The 23,390-nt window shown below is 34.7% G+C and overlaps 1 protein-coding gene and 1 long non-coding RNA gene across 3 annotated transcripts; one reads left to right on the forward strand and one right to left on the reverse strand.

The window, feature by feature from the left end:
* Positions 1-2,925: 2,925 nt before the first annotated feature.
* LOC134235181 (RNA exonuclease 1 homolog) lies at positions 2,926-16,837 on the forward strand. 2 transcript variants are annotated; one of them, XR_009985353.1, is made up of 16 exons: positions 2,926-3,145; positions 3,755-5,784; positions 11,273-11,350; positions 11,460-11,570; positions 11,798-11,968; positions 12,119-12,253; positions 12,437-12,683; positions 13,208-13,357; positions 13,496-13,609; positions 13,737-13,810; positions 14,007-14,120; positions 14,219-14,334; positions 14,727-14,865; positions 14,963-15,083; positions 15,617-16,573; positions 16,665-16,837. XR_009985353.1 is itself a non-coding variant. In XM_062717288.1 (15 exons), exons 1-15 carry the CDS (start codon positions 3,040-3,042, stop codon positions 15,712-15,714), a joined length of 3,804 nt encoding a protein of 1,267 aa, XP_062573272.1. In that variant the 5' UTR covers positions 2,926-3,039; the 3' UTR covers positions 15,715-16,837. The 2 variants fall into 2 exon arrangements, 1 of the variants encoding a protein (XP_062573272.1); XM_062717288.1 differs by having other exon boundaries at positions 15,617-16,837.
* On the reverse strand, positions 15,671-23,387 carry LOC134235186 (uncharacterized). Its single transcript, XR_009985354.1, has 3 exons — positions 23,341-23,387; positions 22,967-23,104; positions 15,671-15,717 (listed from the first exon to the last, which is right to left on the reverse strand). It is a non-coding gene; the product is annotated as an uncharacterized LOC134235186 (long non-coding RNA).
* Between the last annotated feature and the right edge of the window lie 3 nt (positions 23,388-23,390).

Raw genomic sequence — 23,390 nt, forward strand, 5'->3', positions numbered from 1 at the left:
ATTGTGGGAAATAAAATTTTCGAATTCACAAAATAGAACAACTTCTCTTTTTATATACATAATTTATTTTGAATTACTTTTGAAATAATTTAAAAACTTAAATAAAGAAGAATTTATCAGAAAAATAAAGTTTACACAAAAGAATTGAATTTTACGAAACTACTGCTAACCCTCACAAAAGAGTGTTGGTAAAATGGGTAGGCAAACCCGGGCCGGGGCAAATTAAAAGCCGGGGCAGATCGAAATTTTTCATATTTCCGTCTTCATACTTTATCGATCGAGCTGAAATTTTCAGAATCTATTAAATACACGATTATTAATATTCGCTGCTAAAATTGCACTGAAATACTTTATAATTCTGATTTTATCGGCGATTATAGATTTTCAAGTTGGTAAAATAGGTAGGCAGTTTCCCAATTTCCCAATTTACGTTTTCAGACATATGCTACATAAAGTCCATAAATTTCTGGATAATTCTGGTGTTTAAGAATATATTTTAACCATTTATTAATATTTCTTCATTGGTTATTGTAATATTTACGTAAAATTACATGTTTTAGGAAAACCCGGGTCATTAAAACCGGATCCGATCACCCGGGACAAACCTGAAAATTCCGGAATAATTGTACAGGTGACCTGTTTTTACTGAAGAATGTGTGTCATCTGAAAAAAAAAAAAGTCAAATCGATTTGTTGGAAGCTTGTGTTTAATTATTTAAATAGAAATAATTTATTTATTAAATTTGCACTGACATAATTAATGCAGAATCCCTCACACTGGCTTTAATATAATCACACACAAGCTCTCTTGATCAATTTGGGCAATACAAAATTGGCTTACCTTATTAGGTTAATTATCTCAGGGAAAGAAGCTGGGAAGAAAATTGTTGTGATGTTAAAAAAATTAAAAGATCAAAGTGACATCTTTTGACAATTATATACTTTAACAAGTTGAGTTGATTTTCAGGGACCCTATATATTCCTCCTTTGTAGTGAACTTTCTTTAGTTCATTTTAGATGCATCCAGCAGTTGTCAGTCTTCTGTATGTTTCTTATATAAATGTAGGTATAAGGTCTTTATGAATAAATAAATAAATGTTTGTTATATGATCAATATGTTTTACTTGTCATCTCATCGGACTGGAAAAATTGAATTGATATGCTGTATGGGTTAAATAATGGGGGAATCTTATAAGTAGCAAAAGAAAGTTAAATCAGTTAAATATATATATTAAAAAGACAGCATATTGGTTCAATCAGGTATAGTATAACATGTATGGATACCTAACGGTGACAACTAAGTACATGTTTTTCCTTATTTTGTGTTCAACATCCATCACTCTCCTTTCATATCTGTGTCCGAGTTCCTTCGGCAGCTTCGGGGTTTACTGGGGTTTACTGCCATATAACTGTATATGTTATATCAAGTATTCACCCATTGCACGTCCTAACTCCCAGCCAGATATTACAAAGGAAGGAGAGATATACACGTACATAAGAATGTATACTTTAATATTGATTTCCAAATAGCATGAGAGAGAGAGAGAGAGAATCTTGGATTCTTGGATTTGTGACTTGCCTTTATTTTTAACAATTCAGATATAGACGTATTATATATAAGGTATATAGGATCGATCATCATTCACTTCAATAATTGCTAAATAATAATTATAGATTTATATACAAAGTTTAGAAAAGTTTAAATTTATTATAATTTTTCATTTTTATTATTTTTATTATAGTTATGTCGAGATTAAAAAGCTGACTATAAGTGTTTATTTCAATTTATTTTACCACAAATTAGGAGAAGCAATGTGTCCAGAATATGAAAATGGTGACCATGTAAACACCAGCAATATGGTATTCTATATTTTATCATCTTGTCAGCAATGGTTCCATCAGAAATGTGCAGGTGTTTCAAACCCAGGTGACAGTTTCCTTTTCAACTGTCCCCAATGTAATGCACCAACTTCTCCCTGTTTTTAATCATTACAGTCAAAAGACTAGTGCTATTTATAATTAAGTGATATTAAATTACTTATTTGATTGTTTTAAACAAACTGAGTCTGGGCCCTGGTAGGGCGATCGTGGTGACCACGATAAGAACAGTTTGTATGTTTTAAATATAAAAAAAAAAAAAATTAAAAAAAAATAAAAAAAAATTAAAAAACACAAAAAAATGTACATATTAAATTGCACAGTTTACTTTTAAATATTATATCAATATCAAGACTCAAGAAAGTCTTTAATTTAGTGCTCCGTGAGTAAATATTTAATTTCAGAATAGTGCTAAATCAATTTAAATTTTAATCTTAAGATTAAATCAAAAATTCATTCCAAAAAACCCATTTTTCAAACTGATTATTTTAATTAATAAAAATAAAAAAGGCTCTTATGAGGATACCTCCATGTGGTTAGAGCTGGGCAATGTCACAACAGTGATAGCTAACATCCTCCAATACAAACATTTATTAATTCGGAATTTTCGGGTTTGCCCCGGGTGATCGGATCCGGTTTTAATGACCCGGTTTTTCTGAAAATGCGTAAACTCTGCATACCTATAGCTTTTATAATTTTATAATGTAAAACTAATTATATTTCGTTAATATAGAGTGTAAAATATTTGAAAAGTCCATAATTGTGATGGTTTAATCAGTCGTAATTCAAAAATACCGTAAAATGTCGTATTGATTTTGCATACCCATTTTACCAACCTGGAAATGAACAATCGCCCAGAAAATCAGAAATATCGCGTATATTGTGATGATATTAACAGCGAATACAAAAGAACCTTCAAAAAACAAAATCTGAAAATTTCAGATGAATTGGTGGAGTTTTAGCGGAGATATTTGAAAAACCTCGATCTGCCCCGGCTTTTGATTTGCCCCGGCCCGGGTTTGCCTACCCATTTTACCAACACTCCTCACAAAATATTTCTATTTGTCGTGAAATCTGTCATGTAGGTGCGATGTAGGGGTTTAAATATAATTCTTACGCTATTTCTTAAACAAATGTGCAAGTATTAGCTTAATGAAAAGACATGTTCTCCAGTGGGGGATATTTCCGCGGTTTCAACTGTCCATTTTTCGCCAGTGGACTCTGTGAACGTCCATACTGCCACTACCGACATGTGAAGACTGAGGAAGGTAGCAGAAAGACTTTGATGTTTTCTTGTACATTTCGATGGAGAAAGTGATCTAAAATAATAAACAGCATTTTTTGATATCTTTTGTATTACTTACATCATTTTATTTTATTGAGATTCCACTCAATTGATAAGAATTACATTCAGATATTTATTACAAAAGGGGTCAAGTTACATGTTCACTGCATGTTATAAATGAAATATATAAGGTAAACATGAAATTCTCAAAATTTGAAGTTTGGTATTTAGGAAGAAACACGTGGATCATGTCCAATCAAAGGAAGATTGTGATGTATATTTTGGAATCACCATGAACTTGAAAATCATTTGTAGGCTTGTTAAAGAATTATATAATAAATATGCTGACAGTTGCAAGATTTCTGCATTAACTATTAATTGTCACTACTCCAAAAAAGTGATCAAAGAATTCTCACAAAGAGATGAGGAGTAAATTCAATTAATACCTTCATGCCAAGTTGAGTCAGTGATATAACCTGTTATGCAAAGAAATTGATAAAACAATGCGACTTTGTTGAGATGTATATCAACCAGGAATACAAGTCAAACACACTTTAAGAAATAAATACATTATGTTATTCTTATTTTTCAGAGAAAGTACAAAGTAAAGCTGCAAGCAGTGGATATTCAGATGCACAGATTGAAGAAGATTTGACAACAGGAAATGGACTAGTTTGTTTAAAAGGAGAAGCAGTTAAAGTGAATAAATACACAGGGGAACCTGAAATTCAAACTGCAGAAAAGACAGATCTCGGGAAGTTACCTCAGGAACATGTCAACAAGTACACTGGGGAACCAATGGTGGCCCCGCCGTCAAATGAATATGTCGTGGAAGTGAATTCACACTGTAAAAAGTACAAACCAACAGATAAGAAATATAATGGAGAACTAATGGGGGCTCAGCCATTAAATGAATACACAGTTGAAGTGAATTCAAATTGCAGGAAGTATAATCCAACAAATAAAAACTATAATGGAGGACCAATGGTAACCAAGCCATCTAATGAATACACAGTAGAAGTGAAATCAGAATGCAAAAAGTATAATCCAACAGACAAAAATTGTGATGGGGAACAAATAATAACTCAGCCATCTAATGAATACACAGTAGAACTAAATTCAAATTGTAAGAAGTACAGACCAACTGATAAACAATCACTCAAGTCTCAAAGACCCAAATTACAAATACACAAACCTGTTCAAAAAATAAACAAGTACACAGGTGAACCAGTAGTGGACATTGTTGACAAACAAACATACACTCCAGAAGCAAAAGACTTCCCTGAGTATAACCCCACTCCCATCAATCAGTTAAAACCTAGTCTCTCCAAATATCAAGCAGGTATATTAGACATTGAAAATGAGCAAGAATATGACCCACAGAGTAATTTTTCTACAAAAAGCTTGCTTGAACCCTCTCAGCCAATGGCTATTAAAAGAACTTTTACCTATGACCCCACCACCCCTGATTTCAATCACCCTGCCAAAAGAGCCAAAGGCGATCTAGAGGAAGCTGGGCCAGAGGATAATAAAGACGAGAGTGATGATGGAGAAATGGGAATGTTCAGCGAAGATGAGGAAGAAGAAGAAATCAAGATTCCAACACTGGGAGATAGTTCTGAGGAGGAAGACTCGTCAAAACCCTCCATAATTACGGACGTGAAAGTGTTTGAAAATTTGCTTTTACCAGTTATGGATCATGACAACAATAGTAATGAAACTTCAAGTGAAACAAAGAAGTTATCAGAGTCGGGGAAAAAGTCCCACACTGAAACAAAAGACCATGCCAAAAAAGTCAGAACGAAGGAGAAATTATCAAAATCTTCTGCCAGTAATGATTCAAAGAAAAATGGGCACTCACAGAAAGAAAGAACAAGTTCCAAATTAGACTCATCAGACTCCTCAAAACACAGTTCATCCTCAAAATCTAGAGAAAATTCCTCCTCTAGGGCATCTTCAAGCAAATCTTCTGTGAAAGACTCCACAAAGTCAGTTGAGAAACAAAGTTCATCTAATTCCTCAGACAAATCATCTAGCAAACACACACATCACAAATCTTCTACATCTTCCTCCTCCAAACCCAAATCATCCAGTGAAAAAGAAACTCCAAAAAAGCACTCCTCCTCCTCCTCCTCCTCCTCCTCCTCCTCAAAACAAAAACATGAACACAGTAAACATTCAGCTCATGATAAAAGTTCAAATAAGCAAGACCATAAAAAACATTCTACAGACAAAAAGAAAGAACAATCTGGGAAGTCACATAAAAAATGTGAATCTAGTGGGCACAGTAAAAATGAATCCAGTGGGCACAGTAAACATGAATCCAGTGGGCACAGTAAACATGAATCAAGATCAAAAAGTTCAAAGGAGACTTCTAAGGACTCTGTGAAAGGAGAGAGTAAGAAGAGGGATAGGTCGGTTTCACTGGACAGTAATGGGTCTAAGAGGAAGATTGTGGATATTAACTTGGACTTGTTTGGTATGGACAGCGATGAAGAGGACAGCATTCCTCCTCTGATCAGTGATGAGGAGGAAGAGGATCCGTATGAGGAGTGTCTGAGGATTTATAATGAAAGTAATGTCTCCAAACCATCACCCAAGAAAAAAAGCCGAACTGAAAGGGTAAATATGCATTGCTTGGAGTTATTTGATCATGTTAAAGTAAAGACTAAAAGACATTTAGTTAAACGGAGTTAAACTTTAAAAAAAAGACTGATAAAAAAGACGTGTTAAAGTAGGTCTATACTCGCACTACGTCATTTACGAATAGTAAAACCGGAACCACACTTATTTTTTCCGAGATGTGATTTTTGAACTATATTGGATTGACTTTTACTCAGCGTTTTAATTATCCGGTAACGATTTTGCTCGAAGTCGATCGTGTCAACAAACGTACAAACATTGAGTGATTCTACAGTTTAAGGATAAATTAATTAAAAAGAGAAGACTTGGAACAACTTTCGGTTGACAGAGAAAAAATTAGGTAATAAAACAACATTTCTGTGAATGACACATGTGTAATATGCCATGCCGATAACACGAACTACGAACATGCTACATCAGTACATGAAAGTCGGGGCGGCTTTTGTCGGTGGCCAAGTTAAAGCTAATAGTAATAATTCGCAAGAAAAGTAATTAATACGATTTGACTTAGACAAATTTAATTAATTTTATCCATCACAAATTATAAATTCACCTTGAATAATAAATTAAGTATTTCATAAGACGCATATCCCCCCCCCCTTAAACCGGCTTACCCAACAATCACAATGCAAAATTATCTTTAGGCTAGAATAATAATTATTGTTATACCCTTATAAATATCATTCTATATATTTATTACTTATAAAAAGTCCAACAAAAGAACTGTTTATTAAGTCGGTCTAACAATTTCACTATTGACCGGTCTTACATAAGAATTGTTAGACCGCAACGTCACTCCTCTGTTACGTCACAATTAATCGTTCAATATTGGCGACGCGGAAATGAGCTACAAGAGTTGTTGCAAACAGCAAGGTAAGGAAGAAGGGAAGAGTATGTTTTGTGATAAATAATTTTTGTAATACAATAGATATATAATTGATTTTGTTATACCCTTATAAATATCATTCTATATATTTATTACTAATAAAAAGTCCAACAAAAGAAATGTTTTTACATCGGTCTAACAATTTCACTATTGACCGGTCCTACATAAGAATTATTAGACCGCAACGTCATTTGTCTGTTACGTCACAATTATTTAATCATCGTTCAATATCGGCGACGCGAAAATAGCCGAAGTTAAGAGCTACAAGAGTTGTTGCTAAAAGCAAGGTAAGGAAGAAGGGAAGAATATGTTTTGTGATAAATAATTTTTGTGATACAATAGATAAATTGATTTTGTTCTTCCTCAGCTTGATGTTTTATATTTACTGAAGAAGCCATAGTTTTCCATATAAAATATAGCGTGTATTGATTAAATTGATCAATTTTAAGTGAGCAGTGAAGGGTATAACAAAACAGTTATAGACTGGAATTCGGGCAACATATGATTTGTTGGACCTGAAGATGACAATGTTGCCCTTGGCCTGCGGCCTCGGGCAACATTTTCACCTTCAGGTCCAACAAATCATATGTTGCCCTCATACCCAGTCAATAACTGTTTATTGTTCTTTTTCAGCTTGATGTTTTATATTTACTGAAGAAGCCATAATTTTCCATATAAAATAATTGATAATATAGCGTGTATTGATTAAATCGATCAATCTTATGTGAGCAGTGAAGGGTATAACAAAACAGTTATAGACTGGGATTCGGGCAACACATGATTTGTTGGACCTGAAGGTGAAAATGTTGCCCTTGGCCTGCGGCCTCGGGCAACATTTTCACCTTTAGGTCCAACAAATCATATGTTGCCCTCATACCCAGTCAATAACTGTATATTATATGAAAAAAGTTGAATCACTCGCAGCATACTTACTTTCTGTAACAAAAGCATCCAGTTTGTGAGAATCAGTCAATCACGCCCATTTTCATTTTCTCCAATTTACGGACAAGTAGTGTTTTAATGTTTTAGAGTATTATAAGATAAATTTTGGGGACAATAGGTATTGAGTGTGTATTATCATTGTTTTAAATGTGTTCAACCTTGTTAATACAAGTATACACTCAAACTTTAACAGAATTACAGGAAAATGTGGCAATATATTACTGTAAACCAATTATTATACGCGTCATTTTTTATTCGCGACTGACCGTTAGAGAACTAATCTGCGACGATTTATTTCCGCGAACAAGTGGTCACATTTTTTTTTATTTCCACGAGTATTTTTGAATCAAATTAAAATTTATATCCGCCCATAACAGTCTATGCGAAAGTCACCGGACCGTCGGTTTTTACCGGTAAAATTTAGGTCGGGTTGGTAAAAAATTTCAGTATACAGGACCAAATGTCCGGTAAAAATAAGACTGAATAAACCTAAATTAAGAAGTACACATTGTCCAATTCCCCTCAAATATCCTTTATTTGACCAATTTAGCAGTAATACCTGATTAATTTTTAAGTATTACAACCCTGTCATAATCGTTTTTATTCTAATTCGAATTTCCTCTGTCAAGGGTTAGAGATCTTTAGATAGCTCATACGTAGATTTGGTTGGGAAAATATTTAGATAGCTCATACGTAGATTCGGTTGGGATTTTTTTTTTTCAAATGTCTAATGATCATTGAACTTGAGTTACCATAATGACTTGTTTCAGGGAAAAAAATATGCATTGAAAGTGCATATTAAAATTTAAGAAAATATATATTTGATACAGTGTATGTTGTGTAAGTCGAATATGAAGGGGAAAATACTTGCAATTGTATAAATAGATACCTTTTACAAAGGAAAATTATAAATAGTTAATTTGTCCATTTCACTCTGAATTTATTTAAGGTTAAATTTCAAAGTGAAAATTAACCCAATCCCACCCACCCTCTCAATCTCAGTATAATAATGATGTATGGATTTAAAGGAAAAAAAGTTGGTCTGGTAAGAAATTGCTTGGTCTGGTAAAAATTTTAATATTACCAGACATTTTGTCCTGTAAAAATTTTTAACTTTCGCGTAGACTGCCATAAACTAGGTAAAATGGTAGCGTGAGGTCTGCTTACGCATTATTTAAGATATTCTGTGCATTGTGTCCATTTAAAATCTTACATCGGCCCATAAAGTGCATGGGTAAAATGTTTACCATAAACATACTTCATACGCATTTTCACAACGCTCAAACGAAAATCAGAAAAAAATCTAGGAGATTAAAATTGATTTAAAACTCTCAATTGTATAAGTGCCTCGTACTAATTGGTTAATCGACACTTTCTAAAATCTACATAGCCAAGAGGCAATTATTATAAATGGTTTGGACAGAGCAGGACTGGGCCATAATTAGCCGTAATTAACCAGGCTATCTCTGACTCGTCTGTAACAATAAATGAACACAAGCTGAAATGATTATTGACATTTTAATCATTTAAAAACAAATAGTTTTAGATTAATTTTGCCTTTCGTTTTTATTTTTTCTGAACTGCTTCTTGTACATGTCGTACACTAACAGTAAAGTTTTTCTGTGATTACTTGTTGAACCGTCGGGATCGGTATTGAAAAAAGGGCAAATGGTTCGCGACGATAAATATCCGCGAGCAGAGGTTACTCGCGGAACTCGCGGATATTTATCGCACGCGTATAATACTTGGTTTACAGTACTTTTGGATGAATGAAATTATGGGGGTCCCTTTTAGTGTAGAGCTCATTCCAGGAAAAGTAATGCATCAACATATAATTTTTTTAGCTTATTCCTTTTCTTAAATGTTATTTAGTAAAAAGAATGCAAATTTTTGAAGTTTGAGTCCATAATTTTTTCTAAAATGACCGAGATTGACCTGTGAAGCACATTTTCTCAGATTTCATTTTGATATGTTAGCCTAGCAAAGTGCAAATAATTATAATAATTCATGCAAAACAATGATTTTATATGGTTTACTAACAAGTTTTTACTCTATTTTGTGTATTAAAGTTGAATATTTAGACTTTAATTCATTTAAATACAACAAAATGTAGGATAGGTAAATTTCAGTATTTTACATTTCGGGACATGTACTCCGATAGGCAATAGCGGAAAAGTGAACATGTTGACATATAATTTTTCTTGTGTCTATCCATTGCTGGGATGTATATCTAACTTATAAAAGCAGATTTTTTAAGATTGAGCCCATTTAGCGCCGAGTGTAGAACTACCTTAAATGAAGAATAGTATTTTTAGCTCACCTGAGCCAAAGGCTCAAGTGAGCTTTTCTGATCACATTTTGTCCGGCGTCCGTCTGTCTGTCTGTCTAGCTGTCCGTCTGTCTATCTGTAAACTTTTCACATTTTCGACTTCTTCTCAAGAACCGCTGGGCCAATTTCAACCAAACTTGCCACAAAGTATCCTTGGGTGAAGGGGATTCAAGTTTGTTCAAATGAAGGGCCACGCCCTCATTCGAGGGGAGATAATTGGGAATTAATGAAAATTTGGTGGCATGTTTTAAAAATCTTCTTCTCAAGAACCACTGTGCCAGGAAAGATGAAACTTATGGGGAAACATCCTCAGGTAGTGTAGATTCAAGTTTGTTCAAATCATGACCCCTGGGGGTAGGGCGGGGCCAAAATGGAACCAAAGTTTTACATAGAAATATATAGGAAAATTCTTTAAAAATCTTCTCCTCAAGAATAACAAAGCCATAATTGATCATATTTATATGGAAGCATCCTCAGGTGGGGTAGATTCAAGTTTGTTCAAATCATGACCCACAGGGGTCGGGTGGGGCCAAAATGGCCGACCCAAAGTTTTACATAGAAATATATAGGAAAATTCTTTAAATATCTTCTTCTCAAGAATAGCAAAGCCATAATTGATCATATTTATATGGAAGCATCCTCAGGTAGTGTAGATTCAAATTTGTTCAAATCATGACACCCAGGGGTAGGGTGGGGCAAAAATGGCCAACCCAAAGTTTTACATAGAAATGTATAGGAAAATTCTTTAAAAATTTTCTTCTCAAGAATAGCAATGCCATAATTGATCATATTTATATGGAAGCATCCTCAGGTAGTGTAGATTCAAGTTTGTTCAAATCATGACCCCCAGGGGTAAGGCGGGGCCAAAATGGTCGACCAAAGTTTTAGTAGAAATATATAGGAAAATTCTTTAAAAATCTTCTCCTTAAGAACAACAAAGCCATAATTTATCATATTTATATGGAAGCATCCTCAGGTAGTGTAGATTCAAGTTTGTTCAAATCATGACCCCCAGGGGTTGGGCGGGGCCAAAATGGCCGACCAAAGTTTTACATAGAAATGTATAGGAAAATTCTTTAAAAATCAGCAAAGCCATGATTGTTCGTGGGACTACTTTTGGATTTAAGCTTTTCAAGTATAAACCAATTCTGCTTTTTCCTAGCCACAGTGCTCAGGTGAGCGATGTGGCCCATGGGCCTCTTGTACTTTGTTAACTTTGTTTTTCAGGTGTTATAAATGTTAAAATTTTAAGTACAGTGAACACCAATCTACTATGTGTATGTTTAATTATTTTTTGGATTAATTTTCAGAGTATCAGTGAAACAGAGCAGTCTGAGAGTGTGCCGATTCCAGGAAAAAAGAGGACCGCCCACAAAGGAAGCAGAGAGGTATGTGGCATCTGTATCACACTCTTCCCTGAATTCATTTTGTTCAGCTGTGAAGATGCTATTTGAATTATGAGGTATACATAGTGTAACATTGATTATTGATTTACAGGTGACAAGAAAGATTCCAGAGAAGCCCCATTCAAAGTTGTCCCCAGCTCAGATCATGCACAACAGATTTGTAATGATGCAGAAACAGGCTCAAGAAGAGGCTGGAAGATCTGTAAGTTCAATATTTAAAATCTTAATTTACAGAGTTAAAGATATTCCAGTTAGGTAGATTTTGAAATGTTAGTGAATTGATCCTATACCTTATTCTGCAGGTTTCTTAATTTTCCATTTACAAAAGCAAATTCTTGGAATGCTTACCCATAAAATTGGTTGTAAAATTATTGAAAATATGATAGAAATCTTTTTGATATGCTCATGTTTGATTGCATTCTACAACAGCAGGAAGCTTCAACATCATCATCATCAACTGGAAAACATAGGGTTGCACATCAAAGTAACGTAAACCAGAAAGTAAAGAATGGAAGAGAGGGGACCAAAGTAGTGGATGGGAAAACTGTAGTCTCCACGGCATCCAAAACTCAAAAACGCACAGCTCATGTACCTAATGTGGTAAGATAGCATAATATCAAAACAAGATAGAAAAATTAGTGGATTTGAGAGTGATAAAGACAAATTTCTTTATCATTTTTTCTGTCTACCTGTATAGAGAGAGAGAGAGAGAAAGATTAGTGATTTAAAATTAGAACCTTCTACTTGCAGAAGAATATCAAGCGACCCACAATTCCAGCGGAGTATGGGAGCAAGGTCCCGATCAGCGTGAGGCAGCGATATCTCAATTCTATCATTGATGAATGCTTGCCTCTTTATGATAATGAAGAGGATGCTTTTAAAAGGGTATTTACTATTTATTTAAGAATTAGAATACACAATATGCCTTTTCACTTGTAGTATATTTATGTGCAGATTGAACAGAAAGGTCTTTGTTTTGTATTTGTATATGCAAAATTTCAGACTGCAATTATAATGAGAATACACTAAGAATACCGTATAATATATCTTTTTTTATATCACTGACAGGGTTTAGAGGAAGAACTCACTGTGTACAAAAGAGCCAGTAACAAAACTGTCTACCTTAATGTCGCATGTAACACAATCAAAAGGCTGCGAACAGAGGCAGCGGAACTTACAGCTTCTCCGACAAAACCTACATCCCCTCTGAAGATGTCTCATGAAGCGGTGTTAGGAGGTAAAAACGCAACCAGGACGACCTACACCCTCAACAGATCAGGGGGCTCAACAAAGGGACCCATTGAAAACTTCAAAGGTATGTTTTACCTTAGTTTTTGGACATCAGAAGTCACTCTGTAAAATCTTACAATCTGCTTCTTGAACAGCTTATTGGTATTGTCTCTTAGCTGTCTCATATATGTGCTTTTCTTCAGTTTGTGTGTAAACAATTTTTGAAATTGCTATTATTCAGTCTGGTACAAAAGTAGATCATGTTGATAATAACATAACTTTTTTACTGGTCACTTTTTTTTTTTGGGGGGGGGGGTCACTTGGGATAATTCATAAATGACATTAAATGCTGATGTTTTGATATTTCAAATTCAGTAAAACGTTGCACAATTAATAAAGAAAAAAGATACTAGTGATAAACAAAGTGATCATACATTTCAAAAGGATGTGAAGAAATAAAATATTTTCATATTTGGGGAAAAATTAAACAAAAATTTTGGTTTATTTAATATTTAATTTTATAAAGCGGTAAATAAAGTCTCATCAGATTCTTCTTTGTACTTCTGAGTGATTATCCAGGTTTATGACTGTACGAGTTAATTTTTTCAGGGAGTGAACTTTATAACAGACTTGCCAGGTACATAATGACAGAAGAACAGCTTCAGGAGAATGGATTTCCTCGACCGGATAGTGAGAATAGCTCAGTAGCCAAAATATACACAGTCAGTCAGCAGGAGCAGAACAGTGCCAAACTTAAAAGTAAGATAGAAAACCTTAATCAGTCCAAGAATTACATAGTAAAAGAAATTTCTCTGTTTCTCATACATATACAGTGTCAGGATCACATTAACCATTATTGTAACATTTCTAGTTTGCATGAAATTTGTTATTTTTAAGCACATGAGAAAATTTGTGTGCGGTGTGGGAAGCGATTCATGGTGTTTCCTAATGGAACGTATGCACATCAGGAGGAGTGTAGTTACCACTGGGGGAAAGCTTGGAAAAAGAAAAGTGAGTGCTGTTTTGTAAAGGCAGTGTATTTATGACCATCAGTAAAAAAAAAAGGACTACATTACTATGTGTAACTGAATGTCAGGGTGTAAAACAATATTTAATAGTTGTAATTTATCTCTTTCAGTTGCTGGGTACATTGAAACTAGATATACTTGTTGTCAAGGAGATTTAGGGACAGAGGGTTGTCAAATTGCTAAGGTACAGTAAAACATTTTTTTTCTTCTTTTTCAAAAGTGTACAAAGTTTAAATTTTATAAGTTGACAGCTTTTCATGCAATACTTTACATGCCTATCATTTTGGAGAACAATATATAAAACAAATTTCAATATAAATTATCACTACTATCTTTCATACTTTTACCTGTGTAAGTCATACTGGACATGTTTGTTGCAGTGTCATGTCCATGAGACCAATAAGTGGGAGAACCGTACGGGTTATATGAAGACCCTCCCATGTTCACCTGCACCTGATGGAGATTATGGAGTGTATGCCATGGACTGTGAAATGGTGAGACCATCGTGTCATCTTGAGCTCAGTTATTTATGATTTATGTATATGAAGTAAATGTTTTATTGTAAACTGTGTACAATTATTCTTTGTTGTAGGTGTACACTCAGGGTGGTGTGGAGCTCGCTCGAGTTACTGTGACAGACTGTGAGAACAACTCAGTGTATGAGACCTTGGTGAGACCAGACAGAAAAATTATAGATTACAACACCAGGTACTAGTCAATAATGATTTATAGATGTGTTAAAATAATAAGATATCGAAGTTTTCAGTTTAGGAAGGTTGAAGATGATATGTCTGCACATGGGGTAAATATGAATTTTCATTCAGATTTCTATTAGTTAAAATTAATTTAATTGAAGAAGAATTTATAACTTTAATTTCATGCAGAAGAGTATTTTGTTTTGCATGTTTTAATCTTTTTGTAACTGGAATACAGTTCATTACTTTAAATATATGATGTACTGCCCATATTCTGAGAACTCTTGTTTATTTATGCTTCATTTTATCCAAAGCTTTAGTTGATCATGTTGTTTTTGAGTTGCCTTGGTTTTGTATACAGGTTCATTTAATCATGTTTTGATTGGTGTTATCCTTGATTGACAGGTTTAGTGGGATCACCAAGGAAGACATGGTGGGTGTCACGACAACCATCAGAGATGTCCAGGCAGTGCTGCTCAGTCTGTTCACAGAGAAAACCATTCTGATTGGTCACAGCCTGGAGAGTGACCTGGCAGCTGTCAAGGTCAGTGTTACTTGTCATCAAGTCAAGGTCATTATTTCTCATACTTTCTCTGCTTTGTAATGTTGAGATACTATGTTAGCTTTTCATTTATTTTCAGATTATACATGATACTGTGGTAGATACATCAGTAGTATTCCCCCATCGTCTTGGACCCCCCTATAAAAGGGCCCTTAAAACGCTGATGGCAGAATATATGAAGAAAATTATCCAAGATGATGGTAAGTCCGTGATGTTTGTAACAAGAACTGTTGTGAAGTATGTAAGATATTCAACATAATAATTTAATAACAAATATAGCAAAGACTTGAAATCGTGAGGGGTAACGTCGGTTACAACCCACCTGAGCTGTGGACCTCGAACGGGACAGGTGTCGATAGACTTCTGTATGGTTCCAGGGTAAATTCACAACTGACTATTATTAGAAAGTAAACACTTGTTGTACTTAATAAATTGTAACCCGAACCCGACCTCTTTTCTACTACAGAACCAGTAATATTCAATGTAAATTTATATAAAATATAAAAATGGTGTCAAATTTTATTGTATTAAGGTACATTTACATGTTGGAATATAAAATGTGTATAATAAATCAGCATCAATGATCATAAATGTGTATCAGAGATATTCCACAATGCAAGATGATTTATCTAAAATTTACATTGCATTACTTCAGTTGATTTACTTTAAAAAAGTGACTAGTCACAAATTCACTTCAGTATTATGTTGATGTCATTATTTTTTGGTGTAACAGTTGGAGGCCATGACAGTCAGGAGGACGCCATTTCCTGTATGGAGTTGATGCAGTGGCGCATTAAAGAAGATGCTAGAAAAGAACCAAGATGTAGCTGATTCCTGTAAAATAGAATTTCAGTGATTGTAAACAGATAAAAAATGCCACAGTTTCTGTAAACACTTGATAATCAGCCACAGTTTCTGTAAACAGTTGAAAACCAGAAACAGTTTCTGTATACAATTAAGAAACTGCCACAGTATCTGTAAACAACTAACAAAAATGCCACAGTTTCTGTAAACAGTTAACAAAAATGCCACAGTTTCTGTGTACAGTTGAAAAATTGCTGTTTCTGTGTACTGTTGAAAAAAAATGACACAGTTTCTGTATTCAATTGAAAAAATGGCACAGTCTCTGTATTAAAACAACTAAAAATGTCAACAAGTCCTGTTAGCAGATAAAGACAAAGCAAAACAGGAAAATGGGTTGCTTTCGAACTGAAATTGAATGAAAAGTGAATAAGGGTTGTTTTGCCAGTAAAAATTCTCAGGTTCTTTCAGAGAGAACAATGTGTGGAATGATAGGAAGATATCTGTGTTAAATGTAGTGATACTGAACTGTAGTACTTAACAGTATTCTTTTACCTAAGTTTATCTATTTTCATTCTCTGGGAGAATGGTATTGTTGAATGGAGAACCTCTTCCTTTTGTTATCCTTATATTTGACAAAAAACAATTTGTGAAACAAAAATACAAAATACATGTACTTTGTGCAATCCATATCTTAGACACAGCACATTCTCTGACTCTTATGGTCCAGAGGTATTTCTAAATTCATTTTGCTTGTAATTTGTAACAATTTATTCTACCTCTCTTTTTACATGTTTACTTATATAGGATCTGTTTCTTTCTTAGCTTTTGGATTGTCTTTATTAAGTTCCCAGTTAGTTAATACTTTGTAAGAATATTAATAACTACAGTAAATTACCTCCTGTTTTAAAACTTGAATATTCTTGTTAAAATAAAAGACTGTGCAGTTATTATCAGCATTGACGTCTCAGTTGCATAAGGAAGCATGGTGACTGTTTGTGTGACATATGGAATGTGATTGTGTTATTGTTTGTATAATTTTGTATCTGGTGCAGTAAATTATTGAGATTCATCATGTGCTAAAATATTATTATGTAAATCTTAAAGAAATTGTTGTGTTAGAAATTAATGGGCATCATGCTAATAAAGTTGTTAGTTTTGGGGCCATATGTTTGTTTGTTCTTGTTTGTTTTTCATCAGTTTGAAAAACCAAATCTCTTCAGTGGCAAGTTCAGCTCAAACAAAATATCACAAAATGAACTTCCATGCATGTAGTTTCAGGGAGTCAATTTTTGAAGCCCCCCCTCCCCACTCAATGGTATACTAACTTTTGCAAGATATATGAAAGTAATTTATGAAATTCAGATTGCCAGTATACTAGTAAACAAATATTAAATTAATTTAAAAGAATTACATTTTCTGCAGTTTTGCTCTTGTAACGTGAAGCGGTCACCCATCCAAGGATTAAACAGGCTCGCCGTTGCTTAACTTGCCTGAAATAGAGGGAGACTCTACCGCATCACTAGAAAAGCTAGCTCACTTGCGAGGCAGTATAAGGTCCCTATATACTGTCCGCTACACTTCCCCCCACTCAGGGAAGCTTAGCATGAGTTCTCTCTGAGTGTCTGGGCCTCTTCAGTTACTGCAACCAATGCCGTTCCTGTACACGAAGTCCTAGTCTTAGAGCTTCCTGAAGTAGGTCGGAACCTGATTTCAGATACGGCAACCCATGCCGTCCACAGACACGAAGTCTGTATATGGACACAAAGTTCTAGCTCTAAGACTTCCTGAAGCAGGACACCAGACACCAGAGTCACTACGCTGCCACCAATTTTGTAACGTGAACCGGTCACCCATCCAAGGGTTAAACAGGCTCGCCGTTGCTTAACTTGCCTGAAATAGAGGGAGACTCTACCGCATCACCAGAAAAGCTAGCTCACTGGCGAGGCAGCATAAGTTCCCTATATACTGTCCGCTACACTCTGATTTCATTTAATTATGCATGAGCAAAGTAGCCATCATATTAGCAGAATTAGAACGTTGAAAACCCATTTTGCTGTTAAAATTTGGTCTGATATCAGCAAAATCTGGTACACAATTAGACCCGGAATGATTCTACTTCATTATGACAATTCTTTAAGAACATGTCTAGTTGGTCACGTGACTATAATCTCGGGGAAAACGCTCACTTTTCCTAGTAGAATTATAGTTCTTGGTTCAGAAAATCGAGTACCCTTCGTCCATACAATAGCGGAAATAACATAGAGTGGGAACCCATATTTTTGTATTTCCATCTCACATTAATATTCTTTCTGTTGAATTCGACATCGATGTATGCCTGTTTGGAAGGCCACTTGTATATTTATATATATACTTGTTTAAATGGTCAATGGGGGGAAAAGTCACGTAATAATGATACCATGGCAACAAATTCACGTTATGGGGATAATGGGTTGCTAAAACGTTAAGAGCTGTGAAATTTGTTTAAAAGCTTTTAGATTTATTACAGAACCATTTAGTCATTGTCTCACACTACCATCACTTTAGAACAACAAATAATGGTTCACACAGCCCCTGTAACAGCCTGTACTTGGTGTATAAACTCAGTAAAATATATCGCGCGCACAGACTTGCGTTAGCCATGTCATACCAGAAAGACCAAAAATGTCGTTTTGCTAACTTTGCTGGTTCTTTTCATTAAATGTTATAATAAAAATTCATCTTACTAAATCAGGGTATATGGAAAAAACTAGATCTCCAACCAAGGATGCTTTGTAGAAAATTTTATTGAAATTGGCCGAGTGGTTTTTAAGAAGAAGTCGAAAATGGAAAGTTTACAGACAGACGGACGCCAGATAAAAGTTGATCAGAAAAGCTCACTTGATTTTTTGGCTCAGGTGAGCTAAAAGTTTCTTTTGATATTTCTGAGGAAGATAAGGCTGGAAGTTGGTGGTAATTTGAATAAGCGTTTAAAGCATACATCAATTAACTACATTCATTATTTATTGAAATTTATGACGGTTGCTGTAAAACCCTGATTATGACTATTTTTTCCTTTTTGCTCGATTTGGATTGTTTATCTATTACATATGGTGTCCGGATAGGGCCATTTGCGTTAGCGCGACATCGCGTTCAGATAAACGAGACATCGCGCTAACACACAACACGCCGTCGCGCTAATGCTACTTTGCACAACGCGCCGTCGCGCTAACACACAACACGCCGTCGCGCTAACACAACTTTGCACAACGCGCCGTCGCAAACACACAACACGCCGTCGCGCTAACACACAACACGCCGTCATGCTAACGCACAACACAACTTGCTAAGTTGGTTAGCTCGACGGCGTGTTGTGCAAAGTTCCGTTAGCGCGACGGCGTGTTGTGCAAAGTTGTGTTAGCGCGACGGCGTGTTGTGAGTAAGCGTGACGGCGCGTTGTCTGTTAGCGCGACGGCGTGTTGTGCAAAGTTGCGTTAGCGCGACGGCGTGTTGTGTGTTAGCGCGACGGCGTGTTGTGCAAAGTTGCGTTAGCGCGACGGCGTGTTGTGTGTTATCGCGATTTCTCGTTTATCTGAACGCGATGTCGCGCTAACGCAAATGGCCCTATCCGGACACCATCATTACAAGCGGTATACTCATTTGTCGCGTTAACATTCAGGTTAACGTGTGGGTTCATGCTTAAACATCCTATTATCATGATTATTCAACAATAAAGATTTATTACAAATCTAACACAGACCCTTGAAACCCACGAGGAGCTAGGGATCAGATGATATGGAGAAATGTTTTTAATACTGACTGGCTACACCTGTTGTGCACATTGAATAAGATAAAAGTGATGGTATATACTTCTTATTTGTTGTTGAAAGTTCCAGTCTACTTTCAACCTTAATACGATAGAACAAACGATGTTATTGCATTGATCATATATACACTGTATGCAACATGTTGACTTTAAACGAAATTGTTTATATTTTTGTATAATCAACATATTTGTCGGTAGTCTGTCACAAGTTAGAATTCGTTCTCACTTAGAATATGTTCTTAATCGATAGAACCAACCGAAGGAGAATGGACTCCATATGCATGTAATAATGGTATACTGATAGATAAACAACTGTTCCCCCGCTGAAGGAAAAGAGAAGTATGGCACGCCAAATTCACAAAAATGAGATAAACATAGTTTCACAATTGATAAACTAGGTTTATTACTGTAAACTATAGTTAACAAACCGTAAACTATAGTTAACGATTCGTTAAGTATAGTTAACGATTCGTTAAGTATAGTTTTCATCTGTAAAACTATATTTAACGGTTGTTAACTATAGTTTACGAATGATAATCTAAGTTTATCTGTCTGTAATAAGCGTTAACAATAGATTTTGTTGATAAACATAGATTTACGTTTGTAAACTATAGTTTACAATCGTAAACTATAGTTAAGACTTGTTAATCATAGTTTCACAAATCGTAAAACTACATATTTATCAGATCGTTAACTATAGTTAACGGTTTGTAAACTATAGTTTACAAATCGTGAAACTGTATTTATCAGATAATCTATGTTTTGCAATCGCAAATGATTGTTTTCGGTGTTAAGTATAGTTTATTACGAAAGCCGGATAGGCTCATTTCTGAGAAGATAAAAAAAATTTAATCGTTATAACGAGTTAATTATCTCGTTATAACGAGTTAGTATCTCGTTATAACGAATTAGTTATACGGCTTTCGTAGTTTATGGTTGTGAAACATAGATTATCGCGTTAACTATGGTTTACAAATGTAAAATATAGATTAACGTCGTTAACTATAGTTTACAGTCCGTAAACTATAGTTTACAAGCGATAAACCTAGTTTATCGATTGTGAAACTGTTTAACTCATTTTTGTGAATTTGGCGTGCCATAGAGAAGAGAATGTGATGGCGGGGGGGGGGGGGGGGGGGTCAATAGGGTGGAACACTTTAAGAAGGGTGGGAGGGTCATAATGAGTTATAGTATAAATTCTAATTTAAACATATCAAAAGCTTCTTGAGATATCGCCCGGAAATGAAAGTTTTACACACACGTACAGAATGTATGATTTATTACCTTTACCTTTAGCTTTTTGACCTCAACATAAATAGGGGTCCTTATGCCATGGGGAATTAAGATATAAAATGTCATTGCAACAACTGAAACCCTTCTCGTACTATCGCACAGAAACAAAATTGTTAAAACAGTCAGAATTTTAAAATACCTTTTGATCTCAAATTAACAAAAGCTCAAAGGTTTCTCGAGATATCTCGTGGAAACAAACGCGTCACAGACAGACAGAAATACAGCTATAGACAGACAGACGGACGGACATACAAGCCGAAATTAACGTATTAGTTTGTCTTAGAGAGCACCCAAGTATAAAACATATATGTCAAACTCCATTTTTTAAAGATATCTATGGCACGCCAAATTCACAAAAATGAGCAAATCATAGTTTCACAATCGATAAACTAGGTTTATCGGTTGTAAACTATAGTTTACGGACCGAAAACTATAGTTAACAACGTTAATCTATATTTTACATCTGTAAACTATAGTTAACGCGATAATCTATGTTTCACAACCGTAAACTATACTTAACACCGAAAACTATCATTTGCGATTGCAAAACATAGATTATCTGATAAATACAGTTTCACGATTTGTAAACTATACGAACCGTCAACTATAGTTAACGATCTGATAAATATAGTTTCACGATTTGTGAAACTATGATTAACAAGTCTTAACTATAGTTTACGATTGTAAACTATAGTTTACAAACGTGAATCTATGTTTATCAACAAAATCTATTGTTAACGCTAATTACAGACAGATAAACTTAGATTATCATTCGTAAACTATAGTTAACAACCGTTAAATATAGTTTTACAGATGAAAACTATACTTAACGAATCGTTAACAATAGTTTACGGTTTGTAAACTATAGTTTACAGTCGATAAACCTAGTTTATCAAATGTGAAACTAGGGTTATCTCATTTTTTGAATTTGGCGTGCCATAGATATCAGTCAGATATTTAATCTATGTATGAATGTGAATGATTATTTGGAATTGATATTTAACGTCGTATATATCTAAATATTTACATCCACTGAATATTTTCTCCTTTATTTCTTAAGAAACCCCATTGCGTTCATCACTACATAAACTACAGTAGGCATGTCGCCTGTACAGATTTCTTAATCAGTGGCTGTTCCATCAATGAAACGTATAAAGACGTTCGCATCATTAATAAAATAATTAATCTTTTTAATCCTACTTTAATTGATTATTTAAACAGATATAAATATAAACAATAAAATGTCTTTCTTTGTTTGTTATTACTGGAATGAACGGTCGCAGCTAACCCGCTTACGCGGGTAATGTATTTTTTCTGCAACAGCTGCTTCCGTTCATTCCAGTAATAACAAACAAAGAAAGCATTTTATTGTTTAAATGAAGACCACAGCAATATTTCTGTACAAAATACTTTTCCGAGAGTTTTACTTCAAACTTAAGCATTGGGTCATCTCAACAATTATTGCTAGTAATAAGTTAGATAAATTCAAAATGTGAAATTGGTTAAGGTTCATAATTGTCAAGTATCTGACTTTTATTTTATTTATTTATTTTTTTTTTTTTTTTTGAAAAAATGATTTATTCGTTTGGTAATTATAAGTACCGGTATTCATTTCGCCTAGGATTTTCATTTTTTCCTAATTAATTATTCAAACTGATTTCACTTTAATAACTGTACATTATACAGCAGTCGGCCACAGGCATCGGTTTATCAGGAATCCACGGTCACCTAGGTTTGATTCTGTCTTTATAAATAGTGTCCCAAGTGAGTGATCCGAGCATAGCGACTACGACAAGATCTGCAGCCGAAGGAAGCTGTCTAAACAGTTTCCTCACTTTTGCATGTTTTGTTGGGCCATATTTCAAGCAAACATAAAATTCTATTATATACTGCCATGCTGTTGTCCCAAAAAACCTATAGGGGTTATTGTCTGAATGATTTGGCGAGGGAGCAATTAATTGGTATCAAAGTCTGCTACGTTGGGCCTCCAAATTATGTAACACAAATCCTCACTTTTGCAGGTTTCGTCGGACCGCATCTGAAGCAAACATATAAATCCTCTTTCATAAAGACCAGTTAGAATTAAGTACCTTGGTCAATATCCAGACTCTCAGACTATAGTAACATTTTTTTTAAATTTCTCATCGTCGTCTGAAACATATCAAAACCCAATAGATTTCTGACCTCTTGATGCCTGAACCACTAGCAGCCTTCGTTCGTTCCAAATCACTAGCGAAACCTTGCGGCAACGAGTTTATAAAGCCATTATCGGTCATGTGACGCTCTATAAAACACCGAACACTCCCCAAGGCAATCAGGATTCTGAAATAAAGTTTGAATTGACAAAAAATATCTTATAAGGACTCCTCTGGGATTACAAATACCATCAAATACAAGAAAAAACAAACACTTCAAATTCTGCGCAGACTTTGTGTTATTTTCGTGAGGTTTACTATCAGATGCATGCAGTTCTAGTTATTCTAGAGACCTGTTATTTGACATATCCTAGTCTGTATTTAAAGTTCATTTTAAAACTAAATGTTACATCTGCCACCCACTTATTCAATGACACCTTGTCTGTGACCCACGCGTACGTATGTACCATATC

This window comes from Saccostrea cucullata, unplaced genomic scaffold (assembly GCF_032062105.1).
Source record: "Saccostrea cucullata isolate Sc308-1 unplaced genomic scaffold, CSIRO_AGI_Scuc_v1 ctg23, whole genome shotgun sequence".
NCBI lineage: Eukaryota > Metazoa > Mollusca > Bivalvia > Ostreida > Ostreidae > Saccostrea > Saccostrea cuccullata.